Here is a 22,130-nt window from a genome sequence, read left to right on the forward strand (position 1 = left end):
TGATAGATGGATGATAGATGGATAATAGATGGATGATAGATGGATGATAGATGGATGATAGATGATGAATGATAGAAGATTGATAGATAATAGATGGATGATAGATGATGAATGATAGAAGATTGATAGATAATAGATGGATAGATAGATGGATGCTAGATGGATAGTACGCAGCAGGCACAGTGACAGCAGGCTATGTTCATTATCGCTGATCACATGGCCATTTCTCTCCTATTTGCATTAGTCTACATTTCTAGGTGACCCTGTATTGTTATTTTCTTCTCACTGTTCACATTAGCTTTGTAGACCTGTCACTGGCGATTGCCTTTTCCTATGTGTCTGTACAGAAAGCTGATTTGCAGCCACATAACGATGAGGCAGCCAGAGCTGTAAGGGTTAGTGAGCAGCACCTGGTGAGGAGGAGCCTGCCGCCATCCACATCCCATGCACTGAGCGTCAGCTCCCAGCAGCAGCCAATGGCCTCCAGCATCCTCCTGCACTGACCGCAGCACAACATGGAGCACATCAGGCTGCCTAAGGTGAGTGCGCCAGCGGGGCCGGCAGGGAGCCTCCTCACAGCCGGCCGGCACCGGCCCAGCAGGGAGCCTCCTCACAGCCGGCACCGGCCCAGCAGGGAGCCTCCTCACAGCCGGCCGGCACCGGCCCAGCAGGGAGCCTCCTCACAGCCGGCACCGGCCCAGCAGGGAGCCTCCTCACAGCCGGCCGGCACCGGCCCAGCAGGGAGCCTCCTCACAGCCGGCACCGGCCCAGCAGGGAGCCTCCTCACAGCCGGCATCCGCCCGGCCTTCCCCGCTCCCTGGTGATGCTGCGGGATGCCATGGAGCATCCTGTGCGCGGTGCGGCCTGCTGCTCTGGGATTATGAGGTCATTATGGAGCTTCTCCTCAGTGACATCCATCACTGCGCGTCCCTCCTATTGCATGTGATGGCGCTGTCCATGTGCAGAGCAGTGCCTGTATGGGATTGTATGGGCTATAATGATTATCACAATATTGGAATGTGTGACCTCAGTTCTTATGGGGGCAATGTCCTAACAACATGGTTGGGGAGCCCCTCACCGATCACAGTCCTGTCCTTGTGTATAGGAGGATGGTGATCTGCTGGGGGTGATGTCATCTGCAGATGTGGCCTCATTACGGTGACGTGTCCTGCCGCAGAGGTCACAGGTCGGGGGAACAATGTCCCCTGTGATCAAGGACGCAGAGCACACACTATAAGGACATGCCTGCCATGTATGCAATAGCACTATAATGGGGTCTACGCAGCAAGGGGCGGCTGCCATCATTAGTGGAGGCCGGGGACATGAAGGGGCTGCTGCCATCATTAGTGGAGGCTGGGGACATGAAGGGGCTGCTGCCATCATTAGTGGAGGCCGGGGACATGAAGGGGCTGCTGCCATCATTAGTGGAGGCCGGGGACATGAAGGGGCTGCTGCCATCATTAGTGGAGGCCGGGGACATGAAGGGGCTGCTGCCATCATTAGTGGAGGCCGGGGACATGAAGGGGCTGCTGCCATCATTAGTGGAGGCCGGGGACATGAAGGGGCTGCTGCCATCATTAGTGGAGGCCGGGGACATGAAGGGGCTGCTGCCATCATTAGTGGAGGCCGGGGACATGAAGGGGCTGCTGCCATCATTAGTGGAGGCCGGGGACATGAAGGGGCTGCTGCCATCATTAGTGGAGGCCGGGGACATGAAGGGGCTGCTGCCATCATTAGTGGAGGCCGGGGACATGAAGGGGCTGCTGCCATCATTAGTGGAGGCCGGGGACATGAAGGGGCTGCTGCCATCATTAGTGGAGGCCGGGGACATGAAGGGGCTGCTGCCATCATTAGTGGAGGCTGGGGACATGAAGGGGCTGCTGCCATCATTAGTGGAGGCCGGGGACATGAAGGGGCTGCTGCCATCATTAGTGGAGGCCAGGGACTTGAAGGGGCTGCTGCCATCATTAGTGGAGGCCGGGGACATGAAGGGGCTGCTGCCATCATTAGTGGAGGCCGGGGACATGAAGGGGCTGCTGCCATCATTAGTGGAGGCCAGGGACATGAAGGGGCGGCTGCCATCATTAGTGGAGGCCGGGGACATGAAGGGGCTGCTGCCATCATTAGTGGAGGCCGGGGACATGAAGGGGCTGCTGCCATCATTAGTGGAGGTCGGGGACATGAAGGGGCTGCTGCCATCATTAGTGGAGGCCGGGGACATGAAGGGGCTGCTGCCATCATTAGTGGAGGCCGGGGACATGTTACATACGCAGCATCTTTATGGTCCAGGTGCTATGAAGGGAGAGAAGACCCCATTAGACATTGATGGCACGACTAGCATATTGTGTGTCTGTGTGGTGGGAAGAAGGGGACACATGGCGAATAATATTCTTTCTACAAGAAGCAACATCACTATTTCCCCGTTACACATGGCAGCTCACCGTCGCTCACTCATTCCACTACTGCTTATTAATGCCAAATATCAGCAGCCGCTTCCCTATCTGAAGGTCAGATTTGCCTGTTGGCTCAGTATGAGATGGGGGTGGCACACAGTTCTCACCTATTATGTGCCAAGTGCAAAGTAAAAAAGGTCACCCAGTGCCACGTAACGAGAGACCATGCGGAATAACCTCTATATAACGTAACCTTGTACATGGAGGTGAGCGCCCTCCGGTATCACACATGGAGAGAGCTGCCTGTGATCGGCTATTATTTCTCTACATGGCAGAGTAAGTGAATTGAGATACCCTATGTACAGGGACTCACTTCATTATTTATAAAAGGGAATCTATATACTTTGAGAGCACCATAATGTAGGGGCTGAGAGCACCATAATGTAGGGGCTGAGACCCTGATTCCAGTGGTGTCATTTTCATAAAATCACTGTTTCACATGCTGCAGATCTAGCAGTGCTATAAATGCTGAGCTCTGTATAACCTTCCCACACCTCTGATTGGCAGCTCTCTGTGTACACTGTGCATCGGCAGAAACCTGCTAATCAGTGATGGGAGAGGAGCAGCAGGAGGGCTACATGGCAGGAGAAAACACAGGTGGAGGACTACATAGCAGGAGACAGCACAGCTGGAGGACTACATGGCAGGAAACAGCACAGCTGGAGGACTACATGGCAGGAAACAGCACAGCTGGAGGACTACATGGCAGGAGACAGCACAGCTGGAGGACTACATGGCAGGAGACAACACAGCTGGAGGACTACATGGCAGGAGACAACACAGCTGGAGGACTGCATGGCAGGAGACAACACAGCTGGAGGACTACATAGCAGGAGACAACACAGCTGGAGGACTACATGGCAGGAGACAACACAGCTGGAGGACTACATGGCAGGAGACAACACAGCTGGAGGACTACATGGCAGGAGACAACACAGCTGGAGGACTACATGGCAGGAGACAACACAGCTGGAGGACTACATGGCAGGAGACAACACAGCTGGATGACTACATAACAGGAGACAACACAGCAGGAGGACTACATGGCAGGAGACAGCACAGCTGGAGGACTACATGGCAGGAGACAGCACAGCTGGAGGACTACATGGCAGGAGACAGCACAGCTGGAGGACTACATGGCAGGTTACAACACAGCAGGAGGACTACATGGCAGGTTGCAACACAGGTGGAGGACTACATGGCAGGAGACAACACAGCTGGATGACTACATAACAGCAGACAACACAGCTGGAGGACTACATGGCATTAGACAACTAGTCCTCTATAGATAATCTCATGCTGATAAAACACTGATTTTATTGAAAAAAGAACACCTAGCCCAGTAAGTGACACATCACTGGAATCTGGGTCTCTTCCCCTACATTATGTTGCTCTCAGATTACATCACACACCTGCTGACAGATTCCCTTTAATACTAGATCATATAGTTATAATTCCCAGAAGTAATATAGTTTTTCTTTTTTTTTACTAATGAAAATACCGAATGTATGTATTATTTTGTTACATACTTGCTCGTACATTTGATTGGTGCAATCTTTTCCTTATTACTTGATACATAATTGATTTAGAGCCAAAGTTGTATGAAACACTTCTAGCCCCTCTCCCATAGCATCTGGTGAGTGACTGCACAGAAAATAAACTAGAAATACTATTAATTCAAACCAGTTGGGAAACCCTATGGGTATGTTCCCACGGTCAGTAAATGTTGCGGATTGGACGCTGCGTACATCCGCAGCGTCCAACCCGCAGTGTCCAGCTGTTACAGCATAGTGGATGGGATTTCAAGAAATCTCATCTCCACTATGCGTCCACAGACTCCTCCGGCTTCCCTGCGGAGACGGACATGCGGCACGTCTTTCTAGACTGCAGCATGTAAAGTTATCTTGCGGAGACGCTGCGTCTCCGCAAGATAAATATCACCAGTCCAATGTATAGGGTGCGGTGATTCTGCTCGGTTCAATGAACACATGCGGAATCACCTGTGTTAATAAGTCGTTAGCACTTTGGACCGAGCGGACATGTGCTGCATCCAAAGCGCTGCCGATTACTGACCGTGGGGATGTAGCCTTAAGAATAGCCTCACTGACAAGCCCTAATCCTTAACTTTTATTATTGTTTAATATATGGGGGTCAATAAACCATTAATACATTCAGTCTCTACACTGCCTAAATCAGAGGTGCACAATTTTCCCCAGGGGCCACATGAGAGACCGAGATTGTTGTGTAGGGAGAACCAATAGTTTGAAATTAATTCTACGCAATATTAATATATTATAATTATTATATTACTAGCTGAAGAGCCCGACGTTGCCTGGGCATAGTAAATATCTGTGGTTAGTTATAGCACCTCACTTCTCTTATTTTCCCATCACGCCTCTCATTTTCCCCCTCACACCTCTCATTTTCTCCCTCACTCCTATTATTCCCCCCTAACACTTGTCATTTCAACCTCACATCTGTCATTTTCCTATCACTCCACTATTTTCCCTCACTCCTCTCATTTTGCACTCACACCTTTTCATTTTCACCTCACACCCCTCATTTACACCTCACACCTCTCATTTTCCCCTCAGTATATACATGTTTGTCATCTCCCTTATATATAGTATACACCTGTATGTCATCTCCTGTATATAGTATATACCTGTATGTCATCTCCTCTGTAAATAGTATATACCTGCTGTATGTCATCTCCTCCTGTATATTGTATATACCTGTATGTCATCTCTTCTGTATATACTATATACCTGTATGTCATCTCCTCCTATATATAGTATATACGTGTATGTCATCTCCTGTATATAGTATATACCTGTATGTCATCTCCCCTGCATATAGTATATACCTGCTGTATGTCATCTCCTCTATATACCTATGTGTCATCTCCTCTTTTATATAGTACTGTATATACCTGTATGTCATCTCCTGTATATAGTATATACCTGTGTGTCATCTCCTCCTGTATATAGTATGTACCTGTATGTCATCTCCTCCTGTATACAGTATATACCGGTGTGTCATCTCCCCTGTATATAGTATATATGTGTGTGTCATCTCCTCCTGTATATAGTATATACCTGTATGTCATCGCCTCCTGTATATAGTATATACCTGTGTGTCATCTCCCCTGCATATAGTATATATGTGTGTGTCATCTCCCCTGTATATAGTATATACCTGTGTGTCATCTCCTCCTGTATATAGTATATATCTGTATGTCATCTCCTCCTGTATTAGTCCTCGTTCACACATTATTTGGTCAGTATTTTTACCTCAGTATTTGTAAGCTAAATTGGCAGCCTGATAAATCCCCAGCCAACAGGAAGCCCACCCCCTGGCAGTATGTATTAGCTCACACATACACATAATAGACTGGTCATGTGACTGACAGCTGCCGTATTTCCTATATGGTACATTTGTTGCTCTTGTAGTTTGTCTGCTTATTAATCAGATTTTGATTTTTGAAGGATACTACCAGACTTGTGTGTGTTTTAGGGCGAGTTTCATGTGTCAAGTTGTGTGTGTTGAGTTGCGTGTGGCGACATGCATGTAGCGACTTTTGTGAGATGAGTTTTGTGTGGCGACATGCGTGTAGCAACTTTTTGTGTGTCGAGTTGCATGTGACAGGTTAGTGCAGCAAGTTTTGCGCATGGCGAGTTTTGCGCGTGGCGAGTTTTATGTGTGGTGCGTTTTGAGTATGTGCAAGTTTTGTGTGAGGCAACTTTTGCATGTGTTGCAACTTTTGTGCATGTGGCAATTTTTCCGCGTGTTCAAGTTTTGCGTGTGGCGAGTTTTCCATGAGGAGAGTTTTGTACGTGTGACAAGTTTTGCGTGAGCCTAGTTTTGCATGTGGCGAGTTTTGCGCGTGGCGAGTTTTGAGCAGCGACTTTTGTGTTTCGACTTTTATGTGGCGAGGTTGGTGTATGTGTGGTGAAATGTGTGCTGAGGGTGATATATGTGTTCAAGCACGTGGTAGTGTGTGGCGCATTTTGTGTGTGTGTTCATATCCCCGTGTGTGGTGATTATCCCATGTTGGGGCCCCACCTTAGCAACTGTATGGTATATACTCTTTGGCGCCATCGCTCTCACTCTTTAAGTGTTGTGAATTGGACTTTTTGGCTCCCTCTTGTGGTCACTAGCGACATGACACTTTGAGCTTCTTTTTCTAGCTTGGTACCCACCTGGCTCGTTAGTCCAGGGGTGTTGCTATTTAAGCTTCCTGGATTTTCAGTCTGGTGCCTGGCATCGTTGTAATCAGTTCCTTTCTGTTTGCTCCTGTCTGCTGGTCCTGGTTCTCGCAAAATAAGCTAAGTCCTGCTACCTTTTTTTTCGGTTATTTGCATTTGCTCTTATTTCTGTCCAGCTTGTACCAAATGTGATTCCTGTTATAGCTGGAAGCTCTAGGGGGCTGATATTCTCCCCCCGTGCCGTTAGACGGTTCGGGGGTTCTTGAATATTCAGCGTGGAATTTTGATACGGTTTTTGCTGACCGTATAAGTCATCTTCCTATATTCTGCTATTAGTCAGTGGGCCTCTCTTTGCTAAAAAACCTAGTTCATCCTTGCGTTTGTCTTTTCTTCTTACCTCACCATTATTATTTGTTGGGGGCTTGTATCCAACTTTTGGGGTCTTTTCTCTGGAGGCAAGAAAGGTCTATCTTTTCCCTTCTAGGGTTAGTTAGTTCTCCGGCTGGCGTGAGACGTCTAGAACCAACGTAGGTACGTTCCCCGGCTGCTGCTATTTGTGGTGCTAGGTTCAGGTATACGGTCAGCCTAGTTACCACTGCCCTATGAGCTGTTTTTTTGTGTTTGCAGACTTGGTTATAAATTCTGAGACCCTCTGCCATTGGGGTCATAACAGTATGCCAGGCCAAAGGTGAATGTTTAATGCATTGCAGAAGTGGGATAATAAGAAAGGAAATTCTGAGTTTTTTTTTTTTTTTTTTTTTCTCTTTCTTCCTCCCCTTTACCTCAGAGTGGCTTGAGCTTGCTGCAGACATGAATGTCCAGACCTTGATTACTAGTGTGGATCAGCTTGCTGCTCCGTGTGCAGGGTATTCAAGATTTTGTTACCAGTAGTCCTATGTCAGAACCTAAAATACCTATTCCTGAACTGTTTTCTGGAGACCGATTTAAGTTTAGGAATTTCAGGAATAATTGTAAATTGTTTCTATCTCTGAGACCCCGTTCGTCTGGAGACTCAGCTCAGCAAGTTAAAATTGTTATCTCTTTCTTGCGGGGCGACCCTCAGGACTGGACTTTCTCGTTAGCGCCAGGAGATCCGGCATTGGCAAATATTGATGCGTTTTTTCTGGCGCTCGGGTTGCTTTACGAGGAACCCAATCTTGAAATTCAGGCAGAAAAAGCCTTGCTGGCTATCTCTCAGGGCCAGGATGAAGCTGAAGTGTATTGCCAAAAATTTCGGAAATGGTCCGTGCTTACTCAGTGGAATGAGTGTGCTCTGGCCGCTAATTTCAGAAATGGCCTTTCTGAAGCCATTAAGAATGTGATGGTGGGTTTCTCCATTCCTACAAGTCTAAATGATTCCATGGCGCTGGCTATTCAGATTGACCGGCGTTTGCGGGAGCGCAAAGCCGCTAATCCTCTGGTGGTGTTGTCTGAACAAACACCTGATTTAATGCAATGTGGTAGAATTCAGACTAGAAATGAACGGAAAAATCATAGACGTCTGAATGGGTTGTGTTTTTACTGTGGTGATTCTACACATGTTATATCAGCATGCTCTAAACGCCTAACAAGGGTTGTTAGTCCTGTCGCCATTGGTAATCTGCAACCTAAATTTATTTTGTCTGTGACTTTAATTTGCTCATTGTCTTCCTACCCTGCTATGGCGTTTGTGGATTCAGGTGCTGCCCTGAGTCTTATGGATCTGTCATTTGCCAAGCGCTGTGGTTTTGTACTTGAGCCGTTGGTAAATCCTATCCCTCTTAGAGGTATTGATGCTACGCCATTGGCGGAAAATAAGCCGCAGTTTTGGACACAGGTAACCATGTGCATGACTCCTGAACATCGGGAGGTGATTCGTTTTCTGGTTCTGCATAAAATGCATGATTTGGTCGTTTTGGGTCTGCCATGGTTACAGACCCATAATCCAGTTTTGGATTGGAAGGCAATGTCAGTGTCAAGTTGGGGCTGTCAGGGAATTCATGGTGATTCCCCGCCGGTGTCTATTGCTTCCTCTACTCCTTCGGAAGTTCCTGAGTATTTGTCTGATTATCAGGATGTTTTCAGCGAGTCCAGGTCCAGTGCTCTTCCTCCTCATAGGGATTGTGACTGCGCTATAGATTTGATTCCAGGTAGTAAATTTCCTAAGGGAAGATTATTTAATCTGTCTGTACCTGAGCATACCGCAATGCGTTCGTATATCAAGGAGTCTCTGGAGAAGGGGCATATCCGTCCATCCTCTTCCCCTCTTGGTGCGGGATTCTTTTTTGTGGCCAAGAAGGACGGATCTTTGAGACCTTGTATAGACTATCGGCTTCTGAATAAAATCACTGTTAAATTTCAGTATCCTTTGCCTCTGTTGTCAGACTTGTTTGCCCGGATTAAGGGTGCCAAGTGGTTCACCAAGATAGATCTTCGTGGTGCGTACAACCTTGTGCGCATTAAGCAAGGAGATGAATGGAAAACTGCATTTAATACGCCCGAAGGTCATTTTGAGTACTTGGTGATGCCTTTTGGGCTCTCTAATGCTCCTTCAGTTTTTCATTCCTTTATGCATGATATCTTCCGGAAGTATCTGGATAAATTTATGATTGTTTATCTGGATGATATTCTGTTTTTTTCTGATGATTGGGACTCCCATGTTAAGCAGGTCAGGACGGTGTTTCAGGTTTTGCGGGAGAATGCTTTGTTCGTTAAGGGCTCAAAGTGTCTCTTTGGAGTACAGAAGGTTCCCTTTTTGGGTTTTATTTTTTCCCCTTCTGCGGTGGAGATGGACCCAGTCAAGGTCCGAGCTATTCATGATTGGACTCAACCCACGTCAGTTAAGAGTCTTCAGAAGTTCTTGGGTTTTGCTAACTTCTACCGTCGTTTTATCGCTAACTTTTCTAGCGTTGTTAAACCTTTGACGGATATGACCAAGAAAGGTTCTGATGTTGCTAACTGGGCTCCTGCAGCCGTGGAAGCTTTCCAAGAGCTGAAGCGCCGGTTTACTTCGGCGCCTGTTTTGTGCCAGCCTGATGTCTCACTTCCCTTTCAGGTTGAAGTGGATGCTTCTGAGATCGGGGCAGGGGCCGTTTTGTCGCAGAGAGGCCCTGGTTGCTCTGTGATGAGACCATGTGCTTTTTTTTCTAGGAAGTTTTCGCCTGCTGAGCGGAACTATGATGTTGGCAATCGGGAGTTGTTGGCCATGAAGTGGGCATTTGAGGAGTGGCGTCATTGGCTCAAGGGTGCTAAGCATCGTGTGGTGGTCTTGACTGATCACAAGAATCTGATGTATCTCGAGTCTGCTAAACGCCTGAATCCTAGACAGGCCCGTTGGTCATTGTTCTTCTCCCGTTTTGACTTTGTGGTCTCGTACCTACCAGGTTCAAAGAATGTGAAGGCTGATGCTCTTTCAAGGAGCTTTGTGCCTGACTCTCCTGGAGTTTCAGAGCCAGCTGGTATTCTTAAAGAGGGAGTAATCTTGTCAGCCATTTCTCCGGATTTGCGACGTGTGTTGCAGAGATTTCAGGCTGGTAGACCTGACTCTTGTCCTCCTGACAGACTGTTTGTTCCTGATAAATGGACCAGCAGAGTCATTTCCGAGGTTCATTCCTCGGTGTTGGCAGGGCATCCGGGAATTTTTGGCACCAGAGATTTGGTGGCTAGGTCCTTTTGGTGGCCTTCCTTGTCACGGGATGTGCGGTCATTTGTGCAGTCCTGTGGGACTTGTGCTCGAGCTAAGCCTTGCTGTTCTCGTGCTAGCGGGTTGCTCTTGCCTTTACCTGTCCCGAAGAGGCCTTGGACACACATTTCCATGGATTTCATTTCAGATCTTCCGGTGTCTCAGGGCATGTCTGTCATCTGGGTGGTATGTGATCGCTTTTCCAAGATGGTCCATTTGGTGTCCTTGCCTAAGCTGCCTTCCTCTTCCGATCTGGTTCCTTTATTCTTTCAGAATGTGGTTCGCGTGCACGGCATTCCTGAGAATATTGTGTCTGACAGAGGATCCCAGTTTGTTTCCAGGTTCTGGCGATCCTTTTGTGCTAAGATGGGCATTGATTTGTCATTTTCGTCTGCCTTTCATCCTCAGACTAATGGCCAAACGGAGCGAACAAATCAGACTCTAGAGGCTTATTTGAGGTGTTTTGTTTCTGCAGATCAGGATGACTGGGTGACCTTCTTGCCATTGGCTGAGTTTGCCCTTAATAATCGGGCTAGTTCCGCTACTTTGGTTTCGCCATTTTTCTGCAACTCTGGTTTTCATCCTCGTTTTTCCTCGGGACATGTTGAGCCCTCTGACTGTCCTGGGGTAGATTCTGTGGTGGATAGGTTGCAGCGGATCTGGAATTATGTGGTGGACAACCTAAAGTTGTCACAGGAGAAGGCTCAGCGTTTTGCCAACCGCCGCCGCGGTGTGGGTCCCCGACTTCGTGTTGGGGATTTGGTGTGGCTGTCTTCTCGGTTTGTTCCTATGAAGGTCTCCTCTCCTAAATTTAAGCCTCGCTTCATCGGTCCTTATAAGATTTCGGAAATCCTTAATCCAGTGTCCTTTCGCTTGGATCTTCCGGTGTCGTTTGCCATTCACAACGTGTTCCATAGGTCTTTGTTGCGGCGCTACGTTGTGCCTGTGGTTCCTTCTGTTGAGCCTCCTGCTCCGGTGTTGGTTGAGGGCGAGTTAGAGTACGTGGTGGAGAAGATCTTGGATTCTCGTCTCTCCAGACGGAGGCTTCAGTATCTGGTCAAGTGGAAGGGCTATGGTCAGGAGGATAATTCCTGGGTGGTCGCCTCTGATGTTCATGCGGCCGATTTAGTTCGTGCCTTTCACGCTGCTCATCCTGATCGTCCTGGTGGTCTTGGTGAGGGTTCGGTGACCCCTCCTTAAGGGGGGGTACTGTTGTGAATTGGACTTTTTGGCTCCCTCTTGTGGTCACTAGCGACATGACACTTTGAGCTTCTTTTTCTAGCTTGGTACCCACCTGGCTCGTTAGTCCAGGGGTGTTGCTATTTAAGCTTCCTGGATTTTCAGTCTGGTGCCTGGCATCATTGTAATCAGTTCCTTTCTGTTTGCTCCTGTCTGCTGGTCCTGGTTCTCGCAAAATAAGCTAAGTCCTGCTTCCTTTTTTCTGTCCAGCTTGTACCAAATGTGATTCCTGTTATAGCTGGAAGCTCTAGGGGGCTGATATTCTCCCCCCGTGCCGTTAGACGGTTCGGGGGTTCTTGAATATTCAGCGTGGAATTTTGATAGGGTTTTTGCTGACCGTATAAGTCATCTTCCTATATTCTGCTATTAGTCAGTGGGCTTCTCTTTGCTAAAAAACCTAGTTCATCCTTGCGTTTGTCTTTTCTTCTTACCTCACCGTTATTATTTGTTGGGGGCTTGTATCCAACTTTTGGGGTCTTTTCTCTGTTTCTCTCTAGAAAGGTCTATCTTTTCCCTTCTAGGGTTAGTTAGTTCTCCGGCTGGCGCGAGACGTCTAGAACCAACGTAGGTACGTTCCCCGGCTGCTGCTATTTGTGGTGCTAGGTTCAGGTATACGGTCAGCCTAGTTACCACTGCCCTATGAGCTGGTTTTTTGTGTTTGCAGACTTGGTTATAAATTCTGAGACCCTCTGCCATTGGGGTCATAACATTAAGTCCCCCTTGTTCACATCTGGCAGCTGTCAGTTTTCCTCCAACACTTTTCCTTTCACTTTTTCCCCATTATGTAGATAGGGGCAAAATTGTTTGGTGAATTGGAACGCGCGGGGTTAAAATTTCACCTCACAACATAGCCTATGACGCTCTCGGGGTCCAGACGTGTGACTGTGCAAAATGTTGTGGCTGTAGCGCTGCAATGGTGCAGATGCCAATCCCGGACATACACACACACATACACACATACACACACTCATTCAGCTTTATATATTAGATACCGTACATTGTGTGTTATACTGTAATATCTTACAACTGTAAAATACAAGATGGCCCCATGAGTTTTCTAGTCCTCTCACTATGTCCAAGTATCTGCCTGGAAGGAAAAGATCATGAAAACCATAAAGAATCAATCGCACTATTGTTTTAGTTGTCACTGGAGACGCTCTTTCACAAATGCGTGTAGATATCATATAAGACGGCTTGTATCCTGCTGTTGGAATATATGATCACATGCAAGAAGTAAAGCTGTTATTAATAAGGGCTATATCTAAAAAAAAATAGATTTCAGAGATGAAGTTGAACCCTTCTGTCATGCTGGCGGCCAGAGGAAGCTCAGCATGTGGCGCAGCACGAAGGGAACTCCAGGGAAGATGTGCAAGAAAGGCCCTGGCGATAAGGAGACGAGTCAGGCCTAAATAAACCTGAGTCAGATCTCTGCACTCTCTATCGCCTCTAGACGGGTCCTTCCTCCGCGAGCAAACAGGTGCCTAAGCCCTCTCTGGCCGTCTAGTGCATAGGCCAGCAAGACACTAGTCCCACTAGTATAATAAGGCAATATGAGGACGGTACCACAAACAGTGGGAAAAGATACAACAAATAACACTCCTTAGCTTCTCCAACAAGAAACTTCACTGCTGCAACAGAACAAACACCTCAGATCATCCAGAGCCAGGCTCCTTCAAAGAGGTCAGTATAGATGAACTATAACCGGCAAGGACTGAAGCTAGGAGTGGGGTTATATGGTGGAAGGGAGTGGTCACCACAAGGTGCTGCTCAAGCTACAAGGTCACAGCCAGAAGGGAAAGGCTCCTTAACCCTTTCAGCCTAGAATGAAAGTAAATCCACTCCAAGATAAACGACAAACGGACACTAAAGAGGACCTTCAATCTATTAAATGTTGTGACCTTCAAATCTCAGATCCTCTAGGAGTCACATCAGGGAGTGACATACCCGTGACATTTTCACAGAGATTTTTTTTAACCCTGTTATTACAAAAATCTCCTGTCCTAAGACACTTTGGCTGCTTTTAAAGGGTGTATTGTCATCCACAGGGTAGCCACAAATGTGCCATAGATGCAGGCCTTACCACTGGATCTTGCACGTGTCTGAGAACGGGACTCTGACGCTCGCCTCCAGTGGAGAGGTGTTAGGACATGCTCTTTTCTCCCTTTCAATATCATTTCTGTAAATGCCTCCAGGGCAGAAAATGGGAATCGTGGTTATTACTTTTTAATAAATAACAATAATAACACAATATTAGTGTGGATAAAATTAGGCCGTGATGTAATTTAAGAGTTATTTAATAATTAATAAATATACCATATTAAATAATAATAAAATACTATCAATTCTCATAGTAATCAATTATCAATATTAACCAAAGACCAACTCCACCCAGCAAAAGCTGGGCGATTATCCCTCTTAGGCCGGTGTGGAGAAACGGGGTCAGTGGGTACACTCGTCCGCTGGCCCGGCTGTCTTTAGCAAGACTGCATGGACCACGGCTCATACAATTGAACGCCCGCTCTATCTCCCAGTGGGCAATACATTACACAGACAACACAGGGTTAAGGTAAAACAGTGTGGCAATACTTTATTGAATCACAACACACAATAGCAAACAGAACAATCCCACCAATTACCCCAAGATGGTGCACATTACAGGGCCTCACCCTTCCGCTGACTCGCCAAGATAATGGTAGATGTTATGTCAGAGCTCCCAGGGTCGCTACTCCATCTGTGGATGCACGCACAGAGAAGGGGTAACGACAAGCATAGGGAGATGACCAAGAACTGTCCATAGAGTCCATACAAGGTCCAAAGCCAGTTGACATGATGTCAGAGCTCCCAGGGTCGCTACTCCATCTGTGGATGCACGCACAGAGAAGGGGTAACGATAAGCATAGGGAGATGACCAAGAACTGTCCATAGAGTCCATACAAGGTCCAAAGCCAGTTGACACGAGAGTCACCACCTGGCTTATCTGACCATCTTCATGGAACCAGGCGACCAGCGGGTTTGGCTTTCTCCAAACATATCCATGGTTCAGAGATGGTCACTGGATCAGATCTGTGTCCTTCCAACCGGAGCCGAAAACCCCTGGGTTGTTTCCTATAGAATCATAGATCAGTGTCCCTTGTGATGGTGCCATGATGAATTGGCTGCAGTCCTTTCTCTTGTCTGTTGGGTGGTTTGCAGAATGTCTGGCTGATAGCTCTGTGTTACTTCAGTCTCCCAGGATGTGATCTCTGAGTCTTTTTATACCCAAGGCATGTAGGCTATTTTTAGAATTACCCAGGGTCTTTCAGTCCAACATCAAGATAAGGTAAACAATGGTGATGGGATTAAGTAGCACTATTAGCATATAAGCACACATCAATAAACAAAGCTTAACACACTCAATGTACAGTCACTATTACAGACTTACACAGTATGTTAGATAGTATATCAGTTGGCAAGTCTGTCTTCTTGACCCACCAGACATAAACACTTAAATTCACAAGCCAATATACAGATAAAAAAGCCAGTTCTTTTGGTTTTGCAAAAACATGGTTGTCTGGGAAATTAAGATACAATCTGGTTTCTTCACATTCCTCCGCCATCTTAATTAACCAGACATGATAGGCTTCGGATCATCCAGTTTCCTTAGAGCATATTCCATATGCTCCTTACGAAAATAAACTCCATACGTAATTGAAGAGTAACAACTGGTGTAACGGGGTCTACCGTGCTGGAGTACCTCTTTCAGCACCACCCCGTGTCTCAGGAGGCCCACTCTGCCCTGGCTGGTGTCTGAATGAAGGACGCTGGCTGGAACTCCTTGGTTACATGGACGCATATAAAAGATCACTGCTTCTCCACGTATTTCCAGTGCGACAACACTCCACTCACAGGACACAGAATATACACCACACAGGTACAGAGGGCAGGCCCATTGAAAAGCAGCAGGCCAGACACACACTACAATAGCCGCAGGGGGCCGGAGCCTGCCGATATCCACCGTAGGAATCACAAAGGTGGGGAAGGTTAGAAGGGTGACATCTTGTCCCCTCTGCCCAGGTGCGCAGGCCGTGGGCCGATGCACCAGGGACATGCCTCCCACATGGAACCCACCATACACACATATAACTGCACAACACAATCTGGGTGCTGAGGGGTTCCGCAACAACTGGTATCCATTGGGTCCACGCATGGCTTCCTCCACATTTCGTAGCTCCTGCATTAAATTCTATTCAATCCGTTGAAGCTGGAACATCTCCTGTAGTTTCCATTTCTTGTTGAGGTCATATAGCCACTCTGGTCCTCTTCCCAAGGTCGATTTGGTGGGGTTGGATATAGTGGCATCCAAAATCTGCTGTGCATGCCTCATCAATGGTCTGCTGGGTCGGTCTGTATACCTCCCTTGTTGTGGAGCCCTGGATGGTGTGTGAGAACACCAGTCCCCTGCAGCTCCCCCGGTTCCGTCGGGCTGAGTAGTGTCCCACTGCTGCCACCAATTGTGGAGAAACGGGGTCAGTGGGTGCTCTCGTTCGCTGGCCCGGCTGTCTTTAGCAAGACTGCATGGACCACGGCTCATACCATTGAACGCCCTCTCTATCTCCCAGTGGGCAATACACTACACAGACAACACAGGGTTAGGGTAAAACAGTGTGGCAATACTTTATTGAACCACAACACACAATAGCAAACAGAACAATCCCACCAATTACCCCAAGATGGTGCACATTACAGGGCCTCACCCTTCCGCTGACTCGCTGAGATAATGGTAGATGTTATGTCAGAGCTCCCAGGGTCGCTACTCCATCTGTGGATGCACGCACAGAGAAGGGGTAACGACAAGCATAGGGAGATGACCAAGAACTGTCCATAGAGTCCATACAAGGTCCAAAGCAAGTTGACATGATGTCAGAGCTCCCAGGGTCGCTACTCCATATGTGGATGCACGCACAGAGAAGGGGTAACGACAAGCATAGGGAGATGACCAAGAACTGTCCATAGAGTCCATACAAGGTCCAAAAGCCAGTTGACATGATGTCAGAGCTCCCAGGGTCGCTACTCCATCTGTGGATGCACGCACAGAGAAGGGGTAACGACAAGCATAGGGAGATGACCAAGAACTGTCCATAGAGTCCATACAAGGTCCAAAGCCTGTTGACACGAGAGTCACCACCTGGCTTATCTGACCATCTCCATGGAACCAGGCGACCAGCGGGTCCCAACCCTGGCTTTCTCCAAACATATCCATGGTTCAGAGATGGTCACTGGATCAGATCTGTGTCCTTCCAACCGGAGCCGAAAAACCCCTGGGTTGTTTCCTATAGAATCATAGATTAGTGTCCCTCGTGATGCTGCCATGATGAATTGGCTGCAGTCCTTTCTCTTGTCTGTTGGGTGGTTTGCAGAATGTCTGGCTGATAGCTCTGTGTTACTTCAGTCTCCCAGGATGTGATCTCTGAGTCTTTTTATACCCAAGGCATGTAAGCTATTTTTAGAATTACCCAGGGTCTTTCAGTCCAACATCAAGATAAGGTAAACAATGGTGATGGGATTAAGTAGCACTATTAGTATATAAGCACACATCAATAAACAAAGCTTAACACACTCAATGTACAGTCACTATTACAGACTTACACAGTATGTTAGATAGTATATCAGTTGGCAAGTCTGTCTTCTTGACCCACCAGACATAAACACTTAAATTCACAAGCCAATATACAGATAAAAAGCCAGTTCTTTTGGTTTTGCAAAAACATGGTTGTCTGGGAAATTAAGATACAATCTGGTTTCTTCACAGCCGGGGTCACACTTGTGTGTGCAATGCGAGAAACTCGCACAAGTCTCTCGCCTCAATATCCGGCACTGCCGCCGGCACTCGGGACCGGAGCGTGTGGCTGCATGTATTTCTATGTAGCTGAACGATCCTGTCCCGAGTGCTGGGCATTGAGGCGAGAGACTCGTGCGAGTTTCTCGCATTGCACTCGCAAGTGTGACCCTGGCCTAATAAACACATCACGACAGTTTCTTAGAAAAAGGGGGTGGGTGGGAGAGTGTCTTCTATCTTCTTCTGTCAGAGAATGCCAGCTGATGCCCAGTCCTGGCTTTAAATAGTTTGAAAATCTCCCGCTCTTTTGCTGGCGACCAATCATATCCTTTGAAAAGACTGCACAGAACATCTGCTTCAAACCAGTTCCAACCTGCTGGTGCCCTTGCACAGCTGGCTCAAACGACCTTCTAACCTATTCCGTCTAACTAAAACATATGCTAATTAGTGATGAGCGAATATACTCGTTACTTGAGATTTCCCGAGCACGCTCGGGTGTCCTCCGAGTATTTTTTAGTGCTCGGAGATGGTTTTCCTCACCACATCTGAATGATTTACATCTGTTAGCAAGCTTGATTACATGTGGGGATTCCCTAGCAACCAGGCAACCCCCACATGTACTTATGCTGGCTAACAGATGTAAATCATTCAGCTGCAGCGATGAAAACTAAATCTCCGAGCACTAAAAAATACTCGGAGGACCCCCGAGCATGCTCGAGAAATCTAGAGTAACGAGTATATTCGCTCATCACTAATGTTAATACCACAAAATTGATCAAATAAAATAATATATTTTATTCTGTACAGAGTCTGTGTAACCATGTACCCCCCATGATATACATGGGGGGCCCCTCATTCTCTTGCTGTACTACAGCCGATCAAGTCTAGGCAGGCCATGCGTATGCCATTCAGGCTGGCACATACAGTGCGCACGGAAAGTATTCAGACCCCTTTACATTTTTCACTCTTTGTTTCATTGCAGCCATTTGGTAAATTCAAAAAAGTTCATTTTTTTCTCATTAATGTTCACTCTGCACCCCATCTTGACTGAAAAAAAACCAAATGTAGAAATGTTTTCAAATTTATTAAAAAAAAGAAAAACTGAAGTATCACATGGTCATAAGTATTCAGACCCTTTGCTCAGTATTGAATAGAAACACCCTTTTGAGCTAGTACAGCCATGAGTCTTCTTGGGAATGATGCAACAAGCTTTTCACACCTGGATTTGGGGATCGTCTGCCATTCTTCCTTGCAGATCCTCTCCAGTTCCGTCAGGTTGGATGGTGAACATTGGTAGACAGCCATTTTCAGGTCTCTCCAGAGATGCTCAATTGGGTTTAGGTCGGGGCTCTGGCTGGGCCAGTCAAGAATGGTCACAGAGTTGTTCTGAAGCCACTCCTTTGTTGTTTTAGCTGTGTGCTTAGGGTCATTGTCTTGTTGGAAGGTGAACCTTCGGCTTAGTCTCAGGTCCAGAGCACTCTGGAAGAGGTTTTCATCCAGGATATCTCTGTACTTGGCCGCATTCATGTTTCCTTCAATGACAAAAAGTCGTCCTGTCCCTGCAGCTGAAAAACACCCCCATAGCATGATGCTGCCACCACCATGTTTCACTGTTGGGATTGTATTGGGAAGGTGATGAGCAGTGCCTGTTTTTTTCAACACATACCGCTTAGAATTATCAACAAAAAGGTCTATCTTCATCTGATCAGACCAGAGAATCTTATTTCTCATAGTCTGGGAGTCCTTCATGTGTTTTTAACAAAGTCTATGCAGGCTTTCATATGCACTGAGGAGAGGCTTCTCTTGGGCCACTCTGAAATAAAGGCCTGACTGGTGGAGGGCTGCAGTGATAGTTGACTTTTTGGAACTTTCTCCCATTCCCCTACTGCATCTCTGGAGCTCAGCAACAGTGATCTTGGGGTTCTTCTTTACCTCTCTTACTAAGGGTACCGTCACACCGTGCAATTTTCGTCGCTACGACGGCACGATCCGTGACGTCGCAGCGTCGTATGAGTATCGCTCCAGCGTCGTAGACTGCGGTCACACTTTGCAATCACGGCGCTGGAGCGATGCCGAGGTTCGCTGGTAACAAGGGTAAACATCGGGTTACTAAGCGCAGGGCCGCGCTTAGTAACCCGATGTTTACCGTGGTTACCAGCGTAAAAGTAAAAAAAAACAAACCGTACATACTCACCATCTGATGTCCGTCAGGTCCCTTGCAGTCTGCTTCCCGCTCTGACTGAGTGCAGCCGTACAGTGAGAGCAGAGCGCAGCGGTGACGTCACCGCTGTGATCTCTCACTTTCCGGCCGGCGCTCAGAGTCAGAGCGGGAAGCAGACTGCAAGGGACCTGACGGACATCAGATGGTGAGTATGTACGGTTTGTTTTTTTTTACTTTTACGCTGGTAACCACGGTAAACATCGGGTTACTAAGCGCGGCCCTGCGCTTAGTAACCCGATGTTTACCCTGGTTACCAGCGAACGCATCGCTGGATCGCTGTCACACACAACGATCCAGCGATGACAGCGGGAGATCCAGCGCCGAAAGAAAGTTTCAAACGATCTGCTACGACGTACGATTCTCAGCAGGGTCCCTGATCGCTGCTGCGTGTCAGACACTGCGATATCGTAACGATATCGCTAGAACGTCACGAATCGTACCGTCGTAGCGATCGTAATTGCACTGTGTGACAGTACCCTAAGGCTCTTCTCCCACGATTGCTCAGTTTAGCTGGATGGCCAGGTCTAGGAAGACTTCTGGTGGTTCCAAACTTCTTCCATTTAAGGATTATGGAGGTCACTGTGATCTTAGGAACCTTGAGTACTGCAGAAATTCTTCTGTAACCTTGGCCAGATCTGTACCTTGCCACAATTCTGTCTCTGAGCTACTTGGCGAGTTCCTTTGACCTCATGATTCTCATTTGGTCTGACATGCACTGTGAGCTGTGACGTCTTATAAAGACAGGGGTGTGCCTTTCCAAATCAAGTCCTATCAGTTTATTGAAACACAGCTGGACTCCAATGAAGGAGTAAAACTATCTCAAGGAGGATCACAAGGAAATGGACAGCATGTGACTTAAATATGAGTGTCTGATAAAAGAGTCTGAATACTTATGACCATGTGATATTTCAGTTTTTCTTTTTTAATAAATATGCAAAAAATTCTAAATTTCTGAATGAACTTTTTTGAATTTACCATATGGCTGCAATAAAACAAAGAGTGAAAAATTTAAAGGGGTCTGAATACTTTCCGTACCCACTATATTACCTCCACTGATACTTGTATCTAACAGGATACTATAGAGATGAGTGATGCAAATAGTGCAGCATGGAGCAGATGTACATTTACCTCACAATTTCGGGGTCACTCAGACGTCAGTTTTTCACGTACAGGTTCTGTCCCTGTTCTTTTCGGATAGAAATAGAACTCTGATCTATTAGAGTCTATTTTGGGGATTGATTAATCCAATTTGATTCGAGTCATGGATAGCACTCAGTTGCCATTCGTGTTCTATCCAATTTTCAAGGACTATTTGATTGGAGAAGCAGGAGAAACCTCCATCAGTTTTTTTCCAAACGAGAAAAACTTATGAAAAACTGATGAAACTCAGATCACTTTTAGCTTACCAGAAAATCAGTGATGTCTGAATGAGCTCTTAAGGCTATGTGCACACGTTGCGGATTTGCCTGTGGAATTTTCTGCACGGATTCTTCCTCTCTTGGCAGAAAACGCAGGTGAAAATCCATTCGGATTTGATGCGTTTTTGATGCGGATTTTCATGGTTTTTTTTCATGCGGATTTGTCTGCGTTTTTGTAAGCTAAATTAAAGATCTACTATTTAACAAAAAAAAGAATTTTGATGTAATTTCTTTGTCCAACCTCTTCTTTTACATACTCCATTGAATACCATAATATCATCACATACCATGTTCAAATATAATATTTACACACACAAAACAAATATAAGTGAATATCTATAGATAGATATATCTATAGATAGATATAGATAGATATCTATAGATACAGTGCCTTGCAAAAGTATTCGGCCCCCTGGAACTTTTCAACCTTTTCCCACATATCATGCTTCAAACATAAAGATACCAAATGTAAATTTTTGGTGAAGAATCATCAACAAGTGGAACACAATTGTGAAGTTGAATGAAATTTATTGGTTATTTAAAATTTTTGTGGAAATTCAAAAACTGAAAAGTGGGGCGTGCAATATTATTCAGCCCCTTTACTTTCAGTGCAGCAAACTCACTCCAGAAGTTCATTGTGGATCTCTGAATAATCCAATGTTGTCCTAAATGCCTAATGATGATAAATATAATCCACCTGTGTGTAATCAAGTCTCCGTATAAATGCACCTACTCTGTGATAGTCTCGGTTCTGTTTAAAGCACAGAGAGCATCATGAAGACCAAGGAACACAACAGGCAGGTCCGTGATACTGTTGTGGAGAAGTTTAAAGCCGGATTTGGATACAAAATGATTTCCAAAACTTTAAACATCCCAAGGAGCACTGTGCAAGCGATCATATTGAAATGGAAGGAGTATCATACCACTGCAAATCTACCAAGACCCGGCCGTCCCTCTAACCTTTCATCTCAAACAAGGAGAAGACTGATCAGAGATGCAGCCAAGAGGCCAATGATCACTCTGGATGAACTGCAGAGATCTACAGCTGAGGTGGGACAGTCTGTCCATAGGACAACAATCAGTCGTACGCTGCACAAATCTGGCCTTTATGGAAG

The 22,130-nt window shown here is 46.5% G+C and overlaps 1 protein-coding gene across 1 annotated transcript in view; it reads left to right on the forward strand.

The window, feature by feature from the left end:
- Positions 1-386: 386 nt before the first annotated feature.
- The window catches only part of MTMR7 (myotubularin related protein 7), an 80,671-nt gene continuing 58,927 nt past the window's right edge, over positions 387-22,130 (forward strand). The window contains exon 1 of the mRNA XM_077279685.1: positions 387-539. Within this exon, the coding sequence (XP_077135800.1) occupies positions 516-539 (24 nt within the window). The 5' untranslated portion in view covers positions 387-515. The remainder of the gene's footprint in view (positions 540-22,130) is intronic.

The sequence above is a fragment of the Ranitomeya variabilis genome, chromosome 1 (genome assembly GCF_051348905.1).
Source record: "Ranitomeya variabilis isolate aRanVar5 chromosome 1, aRanVar5.hap1, whole genome shotgun sequence".
Taxonomy (NCBI): Eukaryota; Metazoa; Chordata; class Amphibia; order Anura; family Dendrobatidae; genus Ranitomeya; species Ranitomeya variabilis.